This window comes from Oratosquilla oratoria, chromosome 8 (assembly GCF_046742065.1).
Source record: "Oratosquilla oratoria isolate Oo_2021 chromosome 8, ASM4674206v1, whole genome shotgun sequence".
NCBI lineage: Eukaryota > Metazoa > Arthropoda > Malacostraca > Stomatopoda > Squillidae > Oratosquilla > Oratosquilla oratoria.
In genome coordinates this window covers 7,519,435-7,537,396 of record NC_134784.1, presented here as the reverse complement: position 1 = coordinate 7,537,396, position 17,962 = coordinate 7,519,435, and the positions used below count along the sequence as shown (strand labels likewise).

Here is a 17,962-nt window from a genome sequence, read left to right as displayed (position 1 = left end):
CACCAGCCACTCTCGTCACTAGCCACTTGCCACCTCACTCCCCTCTTACTCCGACTCCTGCCCACTCGTAGAACAGAAAACGAGTGTTTAAGTTTACAATCTCTAACTAGATTATTTCTCTGTAACAATTTTTCAAGTTTTTATGACTTATAATAAAGGTCCATACACTTAAGAATTAGTGTACCATTAATTGTGGATTGGTGACACCATTTTCTTTTTGTTTTGGTGTAGAACAGAAAACAAGAGTTTACAATCTCAGAATTATTAATTTCTTTGTAACAATTTTTCAAGTTTTTATGACTTATAATCACGGTCCATACATTTAAAAGATAGTTTACCATTAATTGTGGGTTGGTGACACCATTTTCATTTTTGTTTTGGTGTAGAACAGAAAACAAGAGTTTACAATCTCTAACTAAATTATTCATTTCTCTGTAAAGACACTTCCACTCACAGTATGGACTAGCTTCAGACTGAGATCAAAACAGAGCACGGGAGACTGACTGCACGGAGGCCCCCTCTTTCAGTGCTCTTACAGCCAAATTCAAATCGTGTTAAATCGAAATCGTCGTGTTGTTTAAAAAAAGAAATTAAGAATTAACTTGTGTTAAATCAAAAACGCGTTAGTTAAACTCGTTTTAATTGAGAGTTGACTGTAATGGTATATAGTATATTACATACATATACCAAAGGTTTTTTCCCCTTTACAAGGGAGGTAGCCAAAAAACAAAGGTGTAGAAACCAGTCCCACTCATTCCATCCCCTACACGCTCCACCTCCCTCCACCCTTTTCCCTCCCTCTTATCTTGGCACCTCCTGGAAGACAGGTCATCCCAGCATTTTGTCCACTACCCTGAGTCAGAAGCAAGATACAGCACATCCACATCAAGGCCGCTTCATTAAATCAGCAACTCCCCTCTCCGTCCCCTCATGCAGAAAAGAAGACAGGGAGAAATCCCTTAGGGCTGCATCAATTTATTTCTCATGCATACTCCCTCAATCCCCAACCCCCACCCACTCCCCCTCATGCATCACAGCATCATCCATGTACAACCATTCTCCATTCACCCAGATCATCTGTCCTCTCCCATCCTTCCTCAACAGATATTCCCCTCTTTCCCAATGCACCAACCTCCACCCCCACTCCTCCCTTTCCTGCCACACTTGCACCCAAGTATCTAAAACTATCCACTTCCTCCAGTCTCTCTCCCTTAATACTCAATTCCAGTATGCTGCCACTTTCCCCTTATACATCTTATCACCTTACTTTTACCCAATTTCCTTCTTTTGCACACCTTCCCAAAATCTCATTAATTTCCTCAGTCCCTCCTCTGATCCTGCTACAAGCACAGTGTCATTTGCAAACAACAGCTGGCTTATCTCCTACTTTTCTCCATTTTCTTTAACCATCTCCAATCCCTGACCCACCACCCTTGCATTTACCTTTCACACCACCCCATCCATGTATAAATTGTTGAACAGCCAGGGTGACATAACACATCCCTGACAAAGTCCAACCTTTACCTCAAACCACTCAATCAATCCATTTGTAATCCTGACACAAGCTCTACTACTCTCGTAAAAACTCGACTGTTCTTAACAGCTTTCCTCCTATCCCATATATCTCCAATACCTCCCACAATGCCTACCTGTCTACCCTGTCATAAGCCTTTTCCAAATCCATAAAAGCCCAAAATACATCCTTACCTTTTCCTATAGCTTTCTCACATATCTGTCTTACCACAAAAATCTGATCTACGCAACCCCTACCTGTCCTAAACCCACACTGTTCCTCACCAATTACTCCCTCTGTTCCTCCCCTAATCCTCTCAAATCAAGACCATCCTATAACCCTTCCCAGCTACTCTTAACCCCTTCCATACGGTGCCGCACACGTAGGCGTCATGGACTTAGATCTCGGTGGCAGCAGCCAATGCCAGCCGTACAACGTGTCGTAATAATACTCGCATCATAAAATATAGTCACCGCTTATATCGATCGTTCTCTCTTCACCCGTGAATTTTGATAACCATAGAAAATGCGATTACAAAAGAATTAGAAAGAATGTCATTATGGAGGGGCAACTACAATAAATATAATCAAGACGCCGATATGGCAGCCTCGCGAATACACTCGCTCCCCATGACGCCTACGTGTGCGGCACTGTATGGAAGGGGTTAACAAGCTGATCCCTTTGAAACTACTACACTCACACATGTCCCCTTTTTCATTGTAAAGTAGAACTATACAGGCACTCCTCTAGTCCTTCAGCACTCTACCCTCTTTTACATACATACATATACCAAAGGCTTTTTCCCCCTTACAAGAGGGGTAGCTAAAAAGAAATAGGCATAGAAACCACTCCCACCCTTTCCATACCCTACATATTCCACTCCCCTCCACCCTCCTCGCTCCCTCTTATCTTCGCACCTCCTGGATGACTAGTCATCCCTGCATCCTGTCCACTGCCCTGGGTTAGGAGTGTCGCAAGACACAGCACATCCATAGCAAGGCTGCTTCATAAATTTGGCAACCCCTCCTCTCCATCCCCTCATGCAGAAAAGGAGAAGACGGATAGAAATCCCTTCAGGCTGCATCAATTTTTTTCTCATACATACTTCCTCACCCCCCATCCCCCACCCACTCCCCCTCATGCATCACAACATCATCCATACACAACCCTGTCTCCATTCACCCCTATCTCCTGTCCTCTCCCTTCCTTCCTCAACAGACATTCCTCTCTTTTGTAATGCCCCTTTCACCCCATCCATCCATCTCATCCTCAGACGCCCCCTCATATTCACTCCTTCCACCTCTGCCTTCCACACCTCTTTTACTAATCTTTCTAAACTCATTCTTTCCATTAGTCAAACCACCATAATACTCTTTCATCAACCCTATCTTCCAGCTCCCTTTCCACCCCTGGTCTCTGCATTTCTCAATCTGTCTAGCCTAGTAACCCCTATCATACTTCTCAGACATGTCATCTCTAACACATTCAAACTCCTCTCTTCATCTCTTATGTTCTATGTTTCTGACCCTTACAGTGCTGTTGGCACAATCACTCCTTCATATAACCTCCTCTTAGCCTCCATTCCCAGATGTCTATTTCTCATTACACTTTTTAATCCACCAAGGCATTTTACTTGCTTCTCTCAATCTACCTTCTACCTCCACCCCCACTCCTCCCTTTCCTGCCACATTTGCACCCAAGTATCTAAAACTATCCACTTCCTCCAGTCTCTCTCAATACCCTCTCTTAACAAACATTTAACAACCTCACCAGCCAGTCTACCATCACTGTACCTCCTTTTTCAGACATTTTGCATGGCATCCATCCAACCCAGGTGCCTTACCTGCTCTCATCATCTTAACAACTGCCTTCACTTCATCTTTCCTTATTTCTCCTTCATTTTCCTCACTCATCATGGTCATTTTCTTAGCACTTTCCACTGCAACTACCTTTCCTCCCTATCCTCCTTCACATTTAGCAGCTCCCTAAAATACTCTGCCCACCTTCCTCTCACTGCCTTCTCTCCCATTATCATCTCTCCATCTGCACCTTTTACCTTTCCTTCTCTACTTGATTCACCTCCTCTTCCTCTCTTAATTTCTTTCCAAAACATCTTTTTATTACTTTCAAAATTTTCTGTCATACTGTTACCCTATTTTACATATGCCCTCCTCTTTGCCTCCATTATCTTATGCTTTCAGGCAAAGTTGAAATAAATACAGTAAAACCAGAATCCACAGAAAATAAAAAAAAAGGAAAGGTGGGAGACTGAGGTTAGCAGAATTTGACCCTGCAACTATTTCTCTAAAAAGAATATCAAAAGCAGATGCAAAAGAAGGCAAGAAAGGAGAAAAGCAGAATTGTGAAGTGAATGGACAATTTGGCAGATGTGATGACAACTTTTGGAGGCATCAAAGACAAGGCAGGGAATGATGACTATGATTTCAATGATTATTTTGAAAAGTGATGAAATTTATTTGTGTTTTCAATGATGTGTGATATTGAACACTACTTTCTTGAACTTTAAAGTATGTTTTTATCATCATTGATATCTCTTCTGTGGTTGGGGAAAAGAATACTGCCACCAAGTCTTCCCACTTGAATCGTAAGTGGTGACAAAAATGGGACGGGGATTAGGACTAGTCATCTTTATCCCTGTAGCCCCTCAGGGTACATTCCTAAAAAAAAGTAAAGGCATAAGAGGGTCTAGGATTTTTCCAACTAGTACCCTAATATTTGGGTCTTTTAGTGTGCATGGATGTGGTACAGATAAGAGTAAAAGGAAAGAGATAGGCAGTATGTTTGTGAGAAGAAAGGTGGATGTGTTGGCTTTGAGTGAAACTAAGTTGAGAGAGAGGGCCAAGTGTAGTTGGGAGGTTCTCAGGAGTGAAGAGAGGACAAGGGAGAGAAGGGGTGGCTATACTAGTAAGTGAAGAGATAGGTAAACGTGTAGTGGAGTGGAAGGAGGTTTCTTCAAGGTTAATGTGGATGAAGGTGAAACTGGGAAAGGAGACGTGGGTTTTTCTAAGTGCATATGGGCCTGGTAGTGATTGGAGATGATTAAAGAAAATGAAGAATAATGGGAGATTTAAGCCAGTTGTTTGCTTATGGTAATGTGCTTGTAGCAGGATCAGAGGAGAGATTGAGGAAGTTAGTGACTGAGTTTGAGAAGGTGTGTAAAAGAAGGAAGTTGAAGATGAATGTGGGTAAAAGGAAGATGATGAGATGTATGAAGGGAGAGGATGCTTTATTATGTATGATTTGTAAAATGTTCATGTTCCATAGTAAAGACACAGAAGAAGCAATATATATATATATATATATATATATATTTTTTTTTTTTTTTTTTTTTTTTTTTTTTTTTAAGGGGGAAAAAGCCTTGGTATATGCTTATGGTTTAACATCACAAACTCCTCCCTATTGAAAGGCTAGGACGGTGCCCCTCACAGAGGGCTTTATAGCGTGGAATTTAATGAACCGTGCCCTTGGTCCAACTTCGCTGGTGGCAGGGTTTGATCCGCCATTCCCTCGACCTTTGCCGCAAGTAACGACGCCCTAAATACAAAGTGGAAGGTCCAGACAAGATTTCAAACATCTACCAACACCAGGGCCAAACTGCCATAAGAGTCCTAACCGATAAGCAGGGCTACTTCATTTAAACAGTGACCTTCCATCCTTGTCCCATCATGAGGAAAATAGAGAAAACAGGGAGAAATCCCTTTGGGCTGCATCAAAAAATCATCCATACACAACCATTCTCCACTCACCCATATCCCCTGCTTTCTCCCTTTCCCGCTTAACAGACATTCCCCTCTTGCTCAAAGTCCCCTTCACCCCAATCCATTTGTCTCATCCTTGGTTGTCTTCTCAAGTTCACTCCAACCACCTCTGCTTTCCACACTCTTTTTGCTAGTCTTTCTTCACTCATTCTTTCCATGTGCCCAAACTATCCCAATAATCTTTCATCAGCACCATCTGCCTATCTAGCAAATAGGGCTAATGAAAGAGCACTAGGATGGTTTGGACACATGGAAAGAATGAATGAAGAAAAATTGGTAAAAGAAGTGTGGAAGGCAAAGGTGGAGGCTGGTGGTTGTGAAGGAAGAGTAGAGAATATTTGTGTGTAATATAGGTATTCAGGTGTTGTTTTGATATTTCTTGGTATGTGTAGTGTGGTGTAGTAGGTATGCTTTGTGTGCCTCTCATATCAATGTGATCCCTGACTTTGAGGACTTTCCGTTCAGGGCGTAGATGGTCTGTGGGTGTTGTATTTGTGCAACCTGTAATTGTCATTATTTCTTCCTAAAGTAACTTGTGAGCTAATCTGGTGGCTATTACCTGTTACTTGAGAGCCATAGACTCAAGTTTTCAGTTCACCCTTTTCATATATTTTATTTTCAGTGGAGCGTATTTAGGGATGGAATGGGTAGGAATGATTTTATGCCTTTTTCTTTTTGGCTACCTCCCTTGAAAGGGAGAAAAAGCCATGGTATATGTATGTATCCTTTCTGTGTAATCTGATTTATTGTCTTTTGTCATTACAGATCACAGGGTATAACATTGGCACCACTGAATATGCACTACCCACATTTGCATAAGCATATGGCATCCCTGGGTCTGCAGCCTTCAATTAACATGTGGAATAGACCATTATTTTTAGGTTTGTTAACTTTGAATATATGTAATCATATATGTATTTTTCTATATACAGGGATTTCTCGATATATGCAAGGGATACATTCCTTGTAATGTAAAAATTGCATTAAGTGAACAGTTAAGTTTTACTATTGATTACTTGTTTTTTTACATCATGTTATTCTAAGTAATCCGTGTAATTTAAAAAAATGACTAGGTTTTTCACTTCATGTTATTCCAAAATCATATTCTAATCATAAATCAAGAAAACCTTGTGTATATATATATATATATATATATATATATATATATATATATTTGTATATTTCGGCAGCAGGTTTTCCTGTAGACAGGTTTCATTGAAGAAAATAGCAATTGATGCATTGATGATCTTCTTGTGTAGAGTTTCAATACGTCTAACTATAGACTTGGCTTCAGGAGGTAAGTTTGCTATCGCAGGTCCAAAGGACATGATTCAAACTCAGAAGGGAGAAGAGTAGTGTTTTACTGGAGCTTGACGTTTCGTACACTATGTACATTTTCAAAAGCAATGACAAAAGGTCAGAATACATAGACTTATATAGTAAAGGAGAGGATCATATTGAACATAAAGAGAACCAATAGGAAATTGTGGTGTGAGGGAACCAATGGGAGAACAGAACGCCGTATATGGGTCAGCCATATACGTTCCAAGCCTCTGATTGGCTGACCCATATACGGCGTTCTGTTCTCCCATTGGTTCCCTCACACCACAATTTCCTATTGGTTCTCTTTATGTTCAATATGATCCTCTCCTTTACTATATAAGTCTATGTATTCTGACCTTTTGTCATTGCTTTTGAAAATGTACATAGTGTACGAAACGTCAAGCTCCAGTAAAACACTACTCTTCTCCCTTCTGAGATTGAATCATGTCCTTTGGACCTGCGATAGCAAACTTACCTCCTGAAGCCAAGTCTATAGTTAGACGTATTGAAACTCTACACAAGAATATATATATATATATATATATATATATATATATACATACATACATACATACATACATACATACATACATATACCAAGGCTTTTTCCCCCTTCCAAGGGAGGTAGCCAAAAAGGGAAAGGCATAAAAACACTCCCACCCATTTCATCCCTAAATACACTCCACACCCCTCCCACCCTTCCTCTCATCTGAGCACCTCCTGGATGACGGGTCATCCCTGCACCCTGCCCACCGCCCTGGGTCAGAAGCAGTGTCGCAAGACACAGTACATCCACAGCGAGGCCGCTTCATTTAATCGGCGACACCCCTCTCCGTCCCCCTTTGCATATAAGGCGAGGACGGGGAGAAATCCCTTCGGGCTGCGTCAAAATTTACTCACACATACTACCCCACCCCCCACTTCCCCGCCCATTTCTCCTCATGCAGTCACAACATCATCCATATACAACCATTCTCCACTCACCTCTGTCTTCCGTCCTCTCCCCTTCCTTCCTCAACAGACATTCCCCTCTTCCCCAAAGCCCCCTTCACCCCATCCATCCACCTCATCCTAGGACGTCCCCTCATGTTCACTCCCTCCACATCTGCCTTCCATACCTCTTTTACTAGTCTTTCTTCACTCATTCTTTCCATGTGTCCAAACCATCCTAATATTCTTTCATCAACCCTATCTCCCAAATCCTTTTTCACCCCTGTTCTCCTCCTCACCTCCTCATTTCTCACTCTATCTAGCCTAGTAACCCCCACCATACTTCTCAGAAATAAAAATGGAGAAAAGTGGGAGGTGAGCCAGCTGTTGTTTGCGGACGACACTGCGCTTGTGGCAGGGTCAGAGGAGGGATTGAGGAAGCTGGTGGCAGAGTTTGGGAGAGTATGTGATAGAAGAAAGCTAAAGATAATTGTGGGTAAAAGTAAGGTGATGAGATATATATACATATATATATATATATATACAGTCGTACCTCGGTACTCGACCATAATCCGTTCTGAGGTGGTGGTCGAGCACCGATTTGTTCGAACACCGAAACCAATTTTCCCCTTATCACTGTCTTTCTTTGGACCCATTATTAAGGGCTAGAGCAACACGAAAAAGTTTAAATCTGGGAAGAAATACTCGAACAAACTGCGTACGTCTTACTCCGCTGGCGGTCTGAGTCGAACTGACGCTTACCCGCTGTTCGAGCTAGTCGAGTACTGAAAATCTGTTCGAGGTCCGATGCATTTTCTACTCGAATTTTTTGGTCGAGCACCGATTTGGTCGAGTATAGAGGCGGTCGAGTCACCGAGTTCCGTCTCTATATATATATATATATATATATATATATATATATATATATATATACATATATATATATATATATATATATATATATGTATATATATATATATGTACATAGTAAAGGACCTTTACAACTGTATAAGCAGTGTGGCCGAGTCAAAGCAGACACCTACTTTATGCATGGTAGGTAGGGAAAATGTTTGCTGGAGAGAGGGTAGAGTGCCGGAGAACTGGAGGAGTGCCTGTATAGTTCCACTTTACAAGGGAAAAGGGGACAAGTGTTAGTGTAGTAGTTTCAGAGGGATAAGCTTGTTAAATGTTGTTGGGAAGGTTTATGGGAGGATCTTGATTGAGAGGAACCGAGGGAGTGATTGGCGAGAAGCAATTTGGAATTAGGACAGGTAAAGGTTGCGTAGATCAGATTTTTGTGGTAAGACAGATATGTGAGAAAGCTATAGGAAAAGGTAAGGATGTATTTTGGGCTTTTATGGATCTGGAAAAGGCTTATGACAGGGTAGACAGGAAGGCACTGTGGGAGGTCTTGCAGATATACGGGATAGGAGGAAAGCTTCTAGGAGTTGTCAAGAGTTTTTATGAGAGTAGGAGAACATGTGTCAGGATTAGAAATGGAGAGAGTGAATGGTTCAATGTAAAGGTGGGACTTCGTCAAGGATGTGTTATGTCGCCCTGGCTGTTCAACTTATACATGGATGGGGTGGTGCAAAAGGTAAATGCAAGGGTGGTGGGTCAGGGATTGGAGATGTTTAAAGAAAATAGAGAAAAGTGGGAGCTGAGCCAGTTGTTGTTTCCGGACGACACTGCACTTTTAGCAGGATCAGAGGAGGGATTGAGGAAGTTGGTGACAGAGTTTGGGAAAGTGTGTGAAAGAAGAAAGTTGAAGATAAATGTGGGTAAAAGTAAGGTGATGAGATGTACAAAGGGTGAAAGTGGCAGCAGACTGGACGTGGATATTAAGGGAGAGCGACTGGAGGAAGTGGATAGTTTTAGATACTTGGGTGTGAATGTGGCAGGAAAGGGTGGAGTGGAGGTAGAATGTAGATTGAGAGAAGCAAGTAAATGCCTTGGTTGATTAAAAAGTGTAATGAGGAATAGACATTTGGGAATGGATGCTAAGAGGAGATTGTATAAAGGAGTGATTGTGCCAACAGCACTGTATGGGGCAGAAACATGGATCATAAGAGAGGAAGAGAGAAGGAGTTTGAATGTGTTTGAGATGAGGTTTCTGAGAAGTATGATAGGGGTTACTAGGCTGGATAGAGTGAGAAATGAGGAGGTGAGAAGGAGAACAGGGGTGGTAAGGGAGTTGGGAGATAAGGTGGATGAAAGAGTATTGGGATGGTTTGGACATATGGAAAGAATGAGTGAAGAAAAACTAGTAAAAGAGGTATGGAAGGCAGATGTGGGGGGAGTGAACATGAGGGGGCGACCTAGGATGAGATGGATGGATGGGGTGAAAGGGGCTTTGGGGAAGAGGGGAATGTCTGTTGAGGAAGGACAAGAGAGGACAGAAGACAGGGGTGAATGGAGAATGGTTGTATATGGATGATGTTGTGATGCATGAGGTGGAATGGGTGGGGGATGGGGGGTGAGGTAGTATGTGTGAGAAAAATTTGACACAACCCAAAGGGATTTCTCCCCATCTTCTCCTTTTCTGCATAAGGGGACAGAGAGGGGGGGTCGCCAATTTAATGAAGTGGCCTTGCTGTGGATGTGCTGTGTCTTGCGACACTGCCTCTGACCCAGGGCAGTGGACAAGATGCAGGGATGACCAGTCATCCAGGAGGTGCCAAAATAAGAGGGGTGGAGGGGAATGGAGTGTATTTGGGATGGAATGGGTGGGAATGGTTTTTATGGCTTTTTCTTTTTGGCTACCTCCCTTTTAAGGTGGAAAAAGCCTTTGGTATATGTATGTATGTAGGTAGGGATTTTTTTTTTTTTTTGCTGTTATGCATGGAAGGGAGTGGGGGGGGTTAGGGAGTGGTTATGTGTGAATGATATTTTGATGCAGCCTGAAGGGATTTCTCCCTATCTTCCCTTTTTCTACATATATGTATATATATGTGTGTGTGTGTGTTTATATATACATAGATAAATAGATGTATGTTCATATATAAGATGAGTGAGGAGATGTGTATATATTCAGTCAAAGGAATTCCTTTACTTACATTGGCAGGTTGTGAAGGTATTGCAACTTCAAGTACCTGTTGTCAGCTGATGGCTGCTGAAGACTTCTTCCTACTGACAGTTCCGTTTGTCAAACCTCCCCAAGATAATCGCCCTCCACTCCTTCCCCCAGGTCTTCCACAGGAATTTGCTAAGGTTAGTTTCATCCTTTTAACCCCTTCCCTGGCAATTGTTTTTGCCAAAAGTGTTCTAAAATCAGACAAGTTTTTTATATTTCTTAATTGATATTTTTATGCTTTTTATCTGGAGAAATGGAGAAAAATGGGAGATAAGCCAGTTGTTTGCTGACAACACTGCACTCTTAGCAGGATTAGAGGTGGGATTAAGGAAGTTAATGATAAAGGAAGTTGAGGATAAATGTGGGTAAAAGTAACTTGATGAGATGTACAAGGGGAGAGGATGGCAGCAAATTGGAAGTGAGTATTAAGAGAGAGAGGCTGGACAAAATGGGTAGCTTTAGATACTTGGGTGCGAATGTGGCAGGAAAGAGAGGAGTGGAAGTGTAGGTAGGATGTAGATTGAGAGAAGCAAGTAAATGCCTTGGTGGATTAAAAGTATAATGAGAAATAGACATTTTGGAATGGATGGTAAGAGGAGATTGTATGAAGGGGTGATTGTGCCGACAGAACTGTATGGGACAGAGACATGGAATATAAGAGGGGAAGAGTTTAAATGTGCTTGAGATGACATGCATGAAAAGTATAGTAGGGGTTACTAGGGTGGATGGTATGAGAAACAAGGAGGTGAGGATCAGAGTGGGGGTGGAAAAGGAGTTGGGAGATAGGGTTGGTGAAAGAGTGAAGAAAGATTAGTAAAAGAAGTGTGAAAGGCAGAGGTGGATGGAGTGAACATGAAGGAATGACCAGGGATGAAATGGATGGATGGGGTAAAGGGGCATTGTGGAAGAGGGAAATGTTGAGGAATGAAGGGAGAAGATAGGGGTGAGTGGAGAATGGTTGTGTATGGATGATGGTGTGATACATGGAAGGGAGGGGGTTAGGGAGTATGTGTGGAATTATATTCTGATACAGCCCAAAGGAATTTCTCCCCATTTTCTCTTTTTCTGCATGAGGGGAAAGGGGTGTGGGGGGTCACTGTTTCCCCATTTAGTTTGTTCCAGACATCAATCACTCTGTGTGGGAAGCTATTCTTTTTCAAATCTCTTCTGTAACTGTCCTTTAACTTCTTATCATGTCATCTTGTTTCTCTTCTGTCCCATTTTAATAAGTCATCTCTGTCAAGAACTTCCATCCCTTTCATACATACATTTACCAAGGCTTTTCCCCCCTTACAAGGGAGGTGGCCAAAAAGAAAAAGGCATAATAACCATTCCCACCCATTCCATCCCGAATACACTCCACAACCCTCCACCCTCCCTCTTATCTTAGCACCTCCTGGATGACGGGTCATCCCTGCACCTTGTCCACTGCCCTGGGTCAGAAGCAGTGTCACAAGACACAGCACATCCACAGCAAGGCCACTTCATGCAGAAAAAGAGAAGACAGGGAGAAATCCCTTCAGGCTGCGTCAAATTTTTCTCACACATACTCCCTCATGCATCACAACATCATCCATATACAACCATTCTCCATTCACCCCGTCTTCTGTCCTCTCCCGTCCTTCCTCAACAGACATTCCCCTCTTCCCCAAAGCCCCCTTCACCCCATCCATCCACCTCATCCTAGAACGTCCCCTCATGTTCACTCCCTCCACATCTGCCTTCCATACCTCTTTTACTAGTCTTTCTTCACTCATTCTTTCCATGTGTCCAAACCATCCTAATACTCTTTCATCAACCCTATCTCCCAACTCCCTTTCCACCCCTGTTCTCCTCCTCACCTCCTCATTTCTCACTCTATCTAGCCTAGTAACCCCCATCATACTTCTCAGACACCTCATCTCAAACACATTCAAACTCCTCTCTTATGTTCCATGTTTCTGCCCCATACATTGCTGTTGGCACAATCACTCCTTCATACAATCTCCTCTTAGCATCCATTCCCAAATGTCTATTCCTCATTACACTTTTCAATCCACCAAGGCATGTTTTATAGTGCGAGTAATGTGATGCATTGTTCACATGGCATCCAATGCTGTGCACAAGAATTTGACTCAAACTGATGTGGTTGAGGGAGGTAGACAGCCAAGGCATGCACCCACTCCCACCTATTCTATTCCCATCCACTACCCTATATTACCTCTCGTCTTGGCTCTTTCATTTTTATTTCTTACACATTTTCACACATGGAGAGTTGACAACTGATGGCTGCTCCCCCATCTTCCTACCAATTTTACCTGGTAGCTTAGAAACACTCCCACACTAATATGACACAGAGAACAGTCATAAGTTTCTTTCCAGAGAAATGAAAGACCTAAGGACCATTGCCACCCATTGTGTGAGTTAAGACCAGGAATTTTTTACCATCAGTTTCCACCACATTTTACCCCTTTTGACAACTTATATATATTTCCTTTTGTTTCTTTTCAGAGTGTTGAAGAAGCAGGAAGGAATGTAATTAGCTTTCGTTCTGAAGTAAAGGATGCCAACCTGACAACAGAGCAGCGAGTAGTGCTGCAAAAGTCAGTTGATAGTAACTTTAAGGTGAGGTAAATGTGTACTCGCTAACTTAGATGAATTATGTATGGCTTTGGTGCCTAGTGGAAATGAATGGGTATTGGATGGGTGGAGGGTGGGTGCATGCCTGGCTACCTCCCTTATAAGGGAGAAAAATCCTTTTTAGTATATAGATTGATAGTAGATATATAGGTAGAGATGTATTTTATAAAAGTATAAAAATCATGATAAATTAATGAAATAATACCACATGGTCATGTCAGCATGTTATCTGTTGCCTTGAGTTTTACTTATCAAAAACATGTGATAGGAATGTGGTGGTTCACTCCCCTTATAAGGGAAAAAGGGCCATTTGTTATATGCAGTTATGTATTTATTTATGTTCTTTCTACTAAAAAAATTACATGATAAATACATGCATACATATACTAATGGCTATTTCCCCCTTACAAGGGAGGTTGCCAAAAAAATAAAAGCATGAAATCCACTCTCACCCATTCCATCCCCACAAACTCCACTTCCATTCACCCCCCTTCCTCCCTCCCTCTTATCTAAATGAATAAGAGAATACCAACCATGGTAATAACATATTATCTATTGCCTTGGATTTTACTTACCAGTGTTGGATATTCATATGTGGTGGGTCACCCCCATATAAGGACAAAAGGGCCTTTTGGTATATGCATTTACTTATTCATTAATTCATTTATTCTATATTTATTTGTGGTTATATGTGAATGATATTTTGATGCAGCCTGAAGGGATTTGTCTCTGTCTTTAATGTTTCTCCATAAGGGGATGGCGAGAGGTAGGTCAACAATTAAATGAAGTGGCCTTGCTGTGGATGTGTTGTGTCTTGCTGCATTGCTCCTGACCCAGGGTGATGGGTAAGATGCAGGGATGACCCATCATCCATGAGAAGCCAAGATGAGAGGGAGGGAACAGTGGTGGATGGGGATGGAATGGGTGGGAATGAAATTATGCCTTTTAACTTTGGCTACCTCCCGGGTAAGGGAGAAAGAGCCCTTGGTATATGTATGTATGTGAATATATATATATACACACACACTGTCCAAATTAGAATGACCAACTTTGGAACAAAGAAGGGAAAGAGGAGACTTACTGACTATCTATAGAATAATGAAAGGAATGGAAGTCTTAGATAAGAATGACTTGTTAATATGGGATAATGATAAAACAAGAGGACACGAAAAGAAACTAAAAAAGGATAGTTACAGAAGAGATCTGAAAAGGAACAGCTACCCACAGAGTGATAGATACTTTGAACAAATTAGACAACAAAACAGTGTGTGCAAACACTATTCAAGATTTTAAGAAAAAACTTGATGCTGAGAGATACAAAGACAGGTCACCACAAGCATAGCTCTCTTCCCGTATAATACAACTAGGTAAATACACACACATAGAGTGATCGGTGTCTGGAACAAACTGAACAGAGAAACAGTGAATGCCAGAACTATACATGATTTGAACAAACTGGATGTGGAGAGATACGAAAACGGGTCACTACAAGCATAGCTCTCGTCCCATAAAATACAACTGGGTAAATAGGTAAATACACATGGAAAGAAACTTAAAAAGGATAGTTATAGAAGAGTAGTTTCCCACACAGAGTGGTGGATATCTGGAATAAATTGGATGAGGAAACAGTGAATGCAAAAATATACAAGAATAAGAACAAACTTGATGCTGAAAGATACAAAGACGGGTCACTACGAGCATACCTCTCTTCCCATAAAATACAACTATGTAAAAACACATCATACAGACATACGTATACTAAGGGCTTTTTCCCCCCTACAAGGAAGGTAGCCAAAATCAAAGGCATGAATCCACTCCCACCCATTTCATCCCCACATACTCCACTCTCATATACCACCCCTCCCTCTCTCTTTTCTTGGCTCCTCCTGGATGACAGGTCATCCCTGCTTCTTGCCTACTGCCCTAGGTCAGAAGCAATGCAACAAGGCCACTTCATTTAATCAGCAACCCCTCCCTCTCTGTCTCCTCATGTAGAAAAAGAGAAGACAGGCTGCATCAAAATACCATCCACACATACTCCCTAACCCCCCCTTCCCCACCCACTCCCTTCCATGCATCACAGCATCATCCATACACAACCATTCTCCACTCACTCCAGTCTTCTGTCTTTTCCCTTCCTTCCTCAACAGACATCCCCCTCTTTCCCAACCCCGTTTTACCCCACCCATCCATCTCATCCTTGGCCACCCCCTCATGTTCACTCCATACACCTCTGCTTTCCACACTTTATTTACTAATCTTTCTTCACTCTTTTTTTCCATGTGTCCAAACCATCCCAATACTCTTTCATCAACCCTATCTCAACTCCTTTTCCACCCCCCACTCTACTCACCTCCTTGTATATATACACACACATGTACATACATGTATATGTGTATATATTTTCTATAAAATCATAAAATTCTTTTCTTGTGTTTCCACAGAAGTGGCTAAAAGAGAGTGGGCACCAACGAGAACTTGATCAGCTCGAAAAGTTAAATGCACTCCTCCGTTATGAACGAGCTGCCAAGACAACAGCCATTTGACTAATCTCTTGCCTGGTCATCCCATCCAGGTCTCCCATATGGTCTCAAGTGTCATCATTTTCATTCCTTGTGCTAATAGTCATTACTGTATCATATCATCAACATTGTATTTAAGAGAATTGTATAATCTCAAGTCATACTTTAACTATTTTGGATTAGGTTGAAGTGATGTTAGGTTAATGAAAAACAATTGGTTTCAAAGTTCCTAAGGTTAATGGATTATCAATTCCAAAAACCAGTTAGGAGTAAAACATAATTAGGTATTTTCTGTAAAAGCAACAGGGTGAATGTGCCTTGCCAAGTGAAAATTAAAGGAACTATGTGTAAATATTTTGTAGGACAGTTTACAGGTTGAAGCACTGTACATGTACATATGATTTGTCATTAGGCACCAAAGTATGTGGTCCATTTTTACTACTATCACTGAGTACTTTCTCTTTCTCCTCTTAGGCCTTAAGCACACTGGCGACTTTGTAGAGCCACAAGTGGCTGCGTTTTGTGGCGGGGATATTTTCTCCCATAGGTTCCCATTGTTTTCAAGCTTTGCCGATCACACTTGGTGGGTGTGATCGGCAAAGCTTGAAAACAATGGGAACCTATGGGAGAAAATATCCCCGCCACAAAACGCAGCCACTTGTGGCTCTACAAAGTCGCCAGTGTGCTTAAGGCCTTACTCTCTCTCTCTCTCTCTGTCCAATTAACTTAGTCAAAATGTGTGGAAGAAGCTGAACAACAACTGTTACAGGCTAACCCCTGCAACACTAAAGTATAATTTATAGAATTTGTTTTGGCCTATAACAAAAAATTTATTCAGCTGAGGGACAAATCTTAGACTGAAGGGAATTCAAGACCAGAGTCTTCTCTGAAAAATGAAATAGTTTGGTAATCAAGAGAAGTAAATGCAATGAGAGCAAATGGCCACACTTGTTCTTCTCTCCTGGTGACTAATCTAACCAAACTTCTAATTAGATATGAATTATGGCAAAATTGCATCCCCTGTAGGCACCCCATTGGGTTTACCAACTCATGGTCTTTTGATGTGGAAATGATCTTGTAATGTATGAATGTTAGGTAGGTGATACATACTACTAGTATGTATATATATAAACCTGCAATTAAATTGTCTGTCAAGTAGTGAAGGTGTGAAGGGAGACAGTAAGAAATAGATGTTAGTGGTGAGTGATTGTGAATGGATGAGAAATTGACACAGCCCAAAGGTATTTTTTCTTGTCTGCTCCATAATTTTTAAGTGGATGAAGGGAGAGGGTTGCCATATCATGAAGTGGTGGGGGTAAACCAACTTCAGCTGTTGGGCCCTGGTATGGAGGTGCCTTTTCTTGCTGTATTGTTTGTAACCCTAGGATTGGGTGGAGGACAGGGATGACTTCATCCACAAGGAATGAAGTTACTGAAAAATAATGATAGTGATAATAATAATTGTTGCTTCAAGATTCACCAAGTTGAGAACCCACAGCCACACAGTGGTTGGCAATAGTCCTTGGCCCCTCCAATAGATCTCACTGTAAAGAAACTTTGGATTATTATCATGTTGTATCAGTGTAGAACCATTGCTATGTCACTGGCTGAAAGTATGAGTAGTAGGAGAGCAGTTGCTGGTTGTCAGCTCTCCATGAGTGAAATAGTGTTGCTCCTCAAGGCTGCACCTGATAGAGATGAAGGGGTGGAAGTGTTTCAAAAATGGGCGGATGTACTGTCCATCTTGCAGGACAACCACAAGCCATCGACCACAAACACGACCATTACCCATCATTGGTACCATAACCTGGAAATGGACACACATAACCCCCATTTTAATCTAAACAATATACATATACCAAAGGCTCTTTCTCCCCTTACAAGGGAGGTAGCCAAAAAACAGACATAAAAACCACTCCCATTCCATCCCCACACACTCCACCCCCATCTAAACAAACCACCAGAAAAACAGCATCTTGGTATAGACTAATCTTCTTGATAACCTCCATATTCAAACTAATGGAAAGACTGATTTCATAAAGAGCCAAAACTACATGTGACCCTAAATACTAAAAACTATCCACTTCCTCAAATCTCTCTCCTTTAAGAATTAGCTCCAAATCACTGTCACTCTCTTCCCTTGCACATCTAATTACTTAATTTTTACCCAGATTTACTTTCAACTTTTTCCTATTATATACCT

At 41.6% G+C, this 17,962-nt stretch overlaps 1 protein-coding gene across 3 annotated transcripts in view; it reads left to right on the top strand.

The window, feature by feature from the left end:
- Positions 1-16,306, top strand: part of LOC143027568 (TBCC domain-containing protein 1-like) — a 54,332-nt gene extending 38,026 nt beyond the window's left edge. For all 3 annotated transcript variants that reach the window (XM_076188879.1, XM_076188881.1, XM_076188880.1), the window contains 4 exons: positions 6,058-6,173; positions 10,610-10,755; positions 13,109-13,222; positions 15,682-16,306. In XM_076188879.1, coding sequence (XP_076044994.1) covers positions 6,058-6,173; positions 10,610-10,755; positions 13,109-13,222; positions 15,682-15,783 — 478 coding nt within the window. In that variant the 3' untranslated portion in view covers positions 15,784-16,306. The remainder of the gene's footprint in view (positions 1-6,057; positions 6,174-10,609; positions 10,756-13,108; positions 13,223-15,681) is intronic.
- The last annotated feature ends 1,656 nt before the right edge of the window (positions 16,307-17,962 follow it).